The sequence below is a fragment of the Oncorhynchus masou genome, chromosome 5 (genome assembly GCF_036934945.1).
Source record: "Oncorhynchus masou masou isolate Uvic2021 chromosome 5, UVic_Omas_1.1, whole genome shotgun sequence".
Taxonomy (NCBI): domain Eukaryota; kingdom Metazoa; phylum Chordata; class Actinopteri; order Salmoniformes; family Salmonidae; genus Oncorhynchus; species Oncorhynchus masou.
Genome location: NC_088216.1, coordinates 30,140,799 through 30,147,684, shown reverse-complemented (window position 1 = coordinate 30,147,684; position 6,886 = coordinate 30,140,799). Strand labels below are relative to the sequence as shown.

The window sequence follows — 6,886 nt, the reverse complement described above, 5'->3', positions numbered from 1 at the left end:
TTTTTTTCTCCAGAAGATCACATTGTAGGATTTTTAATGAATTTATTTGCAGATTATGGTGGAAAAATAAACTTGTTATTGACCAAATACTTGTCTCAATACTTAGTTATATACCCTTTGTTGGCAATGACAGAGGTCAAATGTTTTCTGTAAGTCTTCACAAGGTTTTCACACACTGTTGCTGGTGTTTTGGCCCATTCCTCCATGCAGATCTCCTCTAGAGCAGTGATGTTTTGGGGCTGTTGCTGGGCAACACGGACTTTCAACTCCCTCCAAAGATTTTCTATGGGGTTGAGATCTGGAGACTGGCTAGGCCACTCCAGGACCTTGAAATGCTTCTTACGAAGCCACTCCTTCGTTGCCCGGGCGGTGTGTTTGGGATCATTGTCATGCTGAAAGACCCAGCCACGTTTCATCTTCAATGCCCTTGCTGATGGAAGGAGGTTTTCACTCAAAATCTCACGATACATGGCCCCATTCATTCTTCCTTTACACGGATCAGTCATCCTGGTACCTTTGCAGAAAAACAGCCCCAAATCATGATGTTTCCACCCCCATGCTTCACAGTAGGTATGGTGTTCTTTGGATTCAACTCAGCATTCGTTGTCCTCCAAACACGACGAGTTGAGTTTTTACCAAAAAGTTATATTTTGCTTTCATCTGACCATATGACATTCTCCAAATCTTCTTCTGGATCATCCAAATGCTCTCTAGCAAACTTCAGACAGGCCTGGACGTGTACTGGCTTAAGCAGGGGGACACGTCTGGCACTGCATGATTTGAGTCCCTGGCGGCGTAGTGTGTTACTGATGGTAGGCTTTGTTACTTTGGTCCCAGCTCTCTGCAGGTCATTCACTAGGTCCCCCCTTGTGGTTCTGGGATTTTTGCTCACTGTTCTTGTAATCATTTTGACCCCACGAGGTGAGATCTTGCGTGGAGCCCCAGATCGAGGGAGATTATCAGTGGTCTTGTATGTCTTCCATTTCCTAATAATTGCTCCCACAGTTGATTTCTTCAAACCAAGCTGCTTACCTATTGCAGATTCAGTCTTCCCAGCCTGGTGCAGGTCTACAATTTTGTTTCTGGTGTCCTTTGACAGCTCTTTGGTCTTGGCCATAGTGGAGTTTGGATGCCATTAATACAGGTAACGAGTGGAGGACAGAGGAGCCTCTTAAAGATGACGAGTTCTGTGAGAGCCAGAAATCTTGCTTGTTTGTAGGTGACCAAATACTTATTTTCCACCATAATTTGCAAATAAATTCATTCAAAATCCTACAATGTGATTTTCTGGATATTTTTTTTCTCATTGTGTCTGTCATTGTTGAAGTGTACCTATGATAAAAAATGACAGGCCTCATCTTTTTAAGTGTGAGAACTTGCACAATTGGTGGCTGAATAAATACTTTTTGCCCCACTGTATATGCATATTAGTCAATACATATGGCATAGCCTACACATTGAATACTTTCCAATAGAATCTTCTCTGAAAAGTTGTACAATGTGCTCTGCAATCATATAACTAGAGTTTGATTTCTAATTGATTATTTCTCAAATAGCAGCTGCCCAATGCCATGTTGGGCATGAAAAATGTTGAATGCATTGGAACTAACAGGTATGGAGAATGATAGTCTGTAGGATCATAGAAAAAGCATTTGGGAAATTCTAAATATTCAGTGAATGTGAGTATATTTAGGTGGTTTAAATATTTAACTTTCTTACTAGCCTTCTAAAAGTTGACGATGTCAAAATCTTGCCAATCCATTCATTATTCTACTAACTATGACTGAGTGTGAGACATGTTTTCCATAATCTAAATTTCACACTTCTGATGGAGACTGTAGAACTGTAATCCATGCATGCTTCAGTATTCCCCTTCAGTAGCATGCTTATGCCCAGACCCCATAGGCGTATCGAAAAGATCTCACCCTCGTTACCAATGTAGCTGACCGATGTAAAGAATGCAATCTAAAGCTTTTTTTCCCCACCATCTACAGCAGAAGCCTGGGCTCCTGACTGAGATAATATAATTCTCACCACTGCATGCTACAATAGTAAAATAATCTGGTTTGTCACCTATTAAACTGATTCTACATTGATTTTAGTCTTTGAGATGCTAAAACATGAACTTGTATCTGTAGTTTCTGTTCTTAAACTATAAAAGGCACTAGACTTTAAGATAAAACCCACAAAGAAAAGACAACAGGCAAATGCAAATGTGGTTCCAATGTCTAAATAGTGACGGCAGGGCTAGTTCAAACTGCAGTTGGATGGTTCTCCTCACAGGTGAGTGGATCAGCCCATGCTTCACTTGGTTGATCTATGGAAGCAGGACATCTTGACAGTCTGAGGCAGGGATACGGATAACGTGATTGGCAGATGTGGTCAGCAGCAATAGTACAATATAGATATTATACACATTTGGATTAGTTTACAGTTTAGTACTCGGCGGCGTCCAGCTAGCGAACATAAAAGGGTCAGAGCTATCCGGTATCCTTGGGATGCAATCAAGAAGAAACTGGCTGAGCCAATAAGGTACCACCAGCATGAAGAGCAAAATGCATAGTACTGTACATCATGGGAGGCTGCTGAGGGGAGGACAGCTCATAATAATGGCTGGAATGGAGAGAATGGAATGGCAGCAAACCATGTATTTGATACCATTCCGCTTCAGCCATTACCACAAGCCTGTCCTCCCCAATTAAGGTGCCACCAACCTCGTGTGCAATACAGACATCTGTCAGTGATATCATGATCCAGCAGGGCCTGTGTTGGGCTACCACTCTTCTGCATCCCAAACAATCAGTGAGGTCCACACACCTGTCTTTATCCCATGATCATGCATGGAGTGGAAATAATGAATGAATAAATGATGGATGATAAATAATGTATGCCTAATACGATCTGACTACAACTTCCACTAGCCCCATAGGTTTGGTTGGCATTTCCTGGTCAGGAGGGCAGCCATATTTGATTCGATTATCTTGGCTCGGAGTAGTTAGCTAGCCAGTTGCAGTTGTTCTGAAAATAAATATATTACACAGATTTTCCACGGCAAAGGATAGCAATATTTTAAAGAATTACTGCTTAACGTAACCGTGCTTAGTCAACGATGAATCCCGAATAGTAAGTAACACTGTTGGTTAATGATGACAGCCTGTGTTTTTTTAATGCTATATAACGTTAGTCCGCTAACTTACCTGGATGGTTTACTCAAATAAGATACTTGTTTTGTCTTCTATGCAAATATGAGATCGATGACATAAGGTATGTTCTGTATCAACTCCGCTCTAGACATGTTTTATATTGAATGTTAGTAGGCGTGTTAGGGCCAGTTTTTATCTTCTTAGCTCCGTTCAAACGCCAGCTAGCATGAATGCTACCCATAGGCTAACTAACTAGCTATTATCAGCTGGTAGCTAAATTAGCTAGTTAAAACGTTCACTGCTTCGTTGACTTTTTCAAATATGAACATGTGTAAAAAGTCAGCTAACCAATTTAACTTTAATTGCACCATAATATAGCTACATTTCGTAACTATGTCAGTTGAAATCCAAGGCTACTTTGTGTGAAACAAATACAGTACATTTGACGGACTTTTGACACTACACTATAGTAGACAGAACTAACTACTTTGTGACAATTTGTTGCCTTGTTTTTGACTCAATAAATAACGAATAATATATATAGTAATACCTCCATGGCAGTGGAATTGGCATTTATTTAACCTGTGAAATATATACTCTCCTTTCAGTGATTATTTATTCAAGCTGCTTCTGATTGGCGACTCTGGCGTTGGAAAGTCTTGCCTCCTCCTCCGATTTGCAGTAAGTAACTTTCCTCTGTCTAGGTGGATTTTTTGCCATGTTGATATTTTGAAGAATAATAGTTTGACATCCCAGGAACTGTACTGTACATTGAGCACCCATAGGAATTTTCTGTTTTTCTTATTTTCTCTTCAGGATGACACATACACAGAGAGCTATATTAGCACTATTGGAGTGGACTTCAAAATTAGGACCATAGAGTTAGATGGGAAGACCATCAAACTTCAGATTGTGAGTACCTGTGGCTGACATGACTTGATTGAGTCACAAGAATGGCAGAAGTGGAACATGGTGTTGGGTCTGACTTTGCTCTCATTGGCCCACAGTGGGACACAGCTGGACAGGAACGGTTCCGGACAATTACATCCAGTTACTACAGAGGAGCGCATGGCATTATTGTAGTGTACGATGTCACAGACCAGGTCAGTCCATCGTTCGCTTTCACTTTTTCTCCATAACATGTTTACATAGCAGATAACCTTGTTCTCAAGCCTGTGTAAGATAACAATGTTTCAGTGTATCTGGTTACGCTGTCTATTGCATCGGTTATTGAGTTATCAACAGTTGTCTCCTCTCCTGTCACACCCCAGGAATCCTTCAATAACGTGAAGCAGTGGCTACAGGAGATTGACCGTTACGCCAGTGAAAACGTGAACAAGCTGTTAGTAGGCAACAAATGTGACCTGACGACAAAGAAAGTGGTGGACTACACGACAGCCAAGGTAACGCTCTACCTGGTTACGGAGTGAAAAATAATTATAATTTTTGTTGCATTTTTTAGTTTAATCTGCTCTCTCCCGTTCTGTCCCCCACTATTTTCTCGACTCTTTGCCTCTTTCTTGGTGGATATGCCTCTCCCCTACTCCCACCTTACCGTTGCCTCTCTCCCTCTTACTCCCCCTGTCTTTTTTTTTTCTTCCTCCCTCAGGAATTTGTTGACAATTTAGGGATCCCCTTCTTGGAAGCTAGTGCCAAGAGCGCCACCAACGTGGAGCAGGCCTTCATGACCATGGCAGCTGAGATCAAGAAGAGAATGGGCCCTGGGGCCACAGCCGGAGGCTCGGAGAAGTCCAACGTCAAGATCCAGAGCACGCCAGTCAAGACTTCCTCTGGAGGTTGCTGTTGAGGAACCCTCAGCCCCCCAAACGCCATCCATTCAGACCCATATCTACCAATCTCAAAAGTTACCTTGCTCCACAGGGATAGAGAGAGAGAAAATGGCAAGAGTGACAGAGAGGGAAGACTGAGTGGCCTTGATTGTTTGTGCAGTTGCAATACCTGAAATATGTCCCACCCACCCCTAACAAGGTCAGCAATAGGATGCTAAGCCCATCCACACCCACAGAAACACACTAACATAATGTGGGATATTTTTACATATTACCAAAACATATACCTATCCAAAATAAGATGTGGCAATTTATCCAGACATTTTTAAGCAAGGTGATGAATGAACCTTGCCCGACTCTTTAGTCCAGGTCTGGTAGTTAATAATACATTTTTCTACGATGGTTGCGTTCTCCTTATTTGACTGTGGATCTCAGCATGACTTTGGCCTGATCTCCTCAGAAGCTGAATTCGGAAGCACTCCCAATAAAGCGCATTATACATGTCGGCAGAACTGATTACTTTACCCACAATGCATCTCTAATGCAGTCATCATGACTTAGCACATCTGCTCACTGTAATCAACCCAAATTATTTAGAGGAAATATCATTCAATGTCACGTGGCCCCAAATAATGTGCCAGTGCCTTTATGGCAGGATATATCTGTGTATGTGTATATATATATGATATGCCCTTGGCACACTGCGTTGTTGGCATGTCCTTCCAGCCCTAAAAACCTTTTGTATGCCCAAGCTCTTATCTCTTATTTGGGTTTATTCTAATGAATTTTGTATGATACTAGCATTAGTTAACATTCCTGTACAGACAGTAATTGTTCTGCCGACATACATAATAGCGCATGGAGACGTGCTACATTGAAAGTGTCAATGACATTTTTCCTCCGCCAGTGTCTCAACCAACAGCACAACAAAGTTTCACCAAACGATGAAAGAATTCTACCAACTGTATATATTTATACATATATGTAAGAACTGATTAGCTAAGCCTGTAGAGAAGCAAGTTAAATATATGACATCATGAAAAGTAGCTGAACATTTTAATTTCGGCATGTGATTTGTGGCTGAGTACTTCACATTTTTGTGGCACAATGTCTATTAAACAATGAAGGAGATCTTTAATAAACCTTTGTCTTACTGGAATTCTTTCCTGATAGTTACACCTGTTCTGCATGCACATTTCACACTGAAATAGGCCTAGTCTCTGAAATGTGACAGATTTTATGTGCTCCTGTCTCAAAAGCGGAAAGGTATGATCTTTGGCCCAGATTCCATTGTCTCCAGTAAAGGGTGCAGTTGTGCTGAACTTGAGACGTCCATACCCTTACCTGACCTTAACCTAAAATTCGACTTCAATGGGGTGACGTCAGTTGGACGTCCCAAGGATCACGTTTAGACTTTTCCTCTCTTTTACCCAGCTCAACTATCTGTTTGTGCCCACCGGGGCCAAAACACTATTTTACTTTTGAGTCTGTCCAGCATCAAGTGTACATGACAGTTAATGGGATTCTCTGGTACTTTTATATACTTTTTAGCCAGTAGTTCTGAAAGTAGCGCACCAAAAGTGGTTCCTTAAAATGGAGATCTGTGCACCATGTCGTTACTCTCGCTATGCTGTGTGCATGATGTGCCTCTTGCTAGCTGTCACTCATATGGTGAGTGTGTGAGGGTCTGAAGCTCATTGGTTGAACTTGAATGCAAGGGGGCTGGCCCACGTATGGAAAATAGTGCAGATAAACAAACTAGGGATGTCACGGGTAATTGAGTTAAGACAGTAATTCTGATTGTGGATTATGCATGTATGAACTACACATTGACACATACAGCCCAAAGAAGGTTAAAAAAATACTAGTCGCCAAAGTTCTGGAGCATATCTTTAACATTATGTAATGCAAAGGGACCCAGTAAGACAAAACTGCATATTGAATCTGGTACAG

The 6,886-nt window shown here is 41.4% G+C and overlaps 1 protein-coding gene across 1 annotated transcript; it reads left to right on the top strand.

Annotated features, from left to right (window-relative positions):
* The first annotated feature begins 2,946 nt into the window (after nt 1–2,946).
* Nucleotides 2,947–6,075, top strand: LOC135539383 (ras-related protein ORAB-1-like). Its single transcript, XM_064965233.1, has 6 exons — nt 2,947–3,123; nt 3,752–3,824; nt 3,960–4,055; nt 4,151–4,246; nt 4,415–4,546; nt 4,753–6,075. Exons 1-6 carry the CDS (start codon nt 3,110–3,112, stop codon nt 4,948–4,950), a joined length of 609 nt encoding a protein of 202 aa, XP_064821305.1. The 5' UTR covers nt 2,947–3,109; the 3' UTR covers nt 4,951–6,075.
* The last annotated feature ends 811 nt before the right edge of the window (nt 6,076–6,886 follow it).

Excerpts from the sequence above, each read along its gene's own strand:
- LOC135539383 (XM_064965233.1), top strand. Across the intron at positions 4,056-4,150 it reads AGACCATCAAACTTCAGATT|TGGGACACAGCTGGACAGGA; the intron begins GTGAGTACCTGT and ends ATTGGCCCACAG. Across the intron at positions 4,547-4,752 it reads TGGACTACACGACAGCCAAG|GAATTTGTTGACAATTTAGG; the intron begins GTAACGCTCTAC and ends TTCCTCCCTCAG.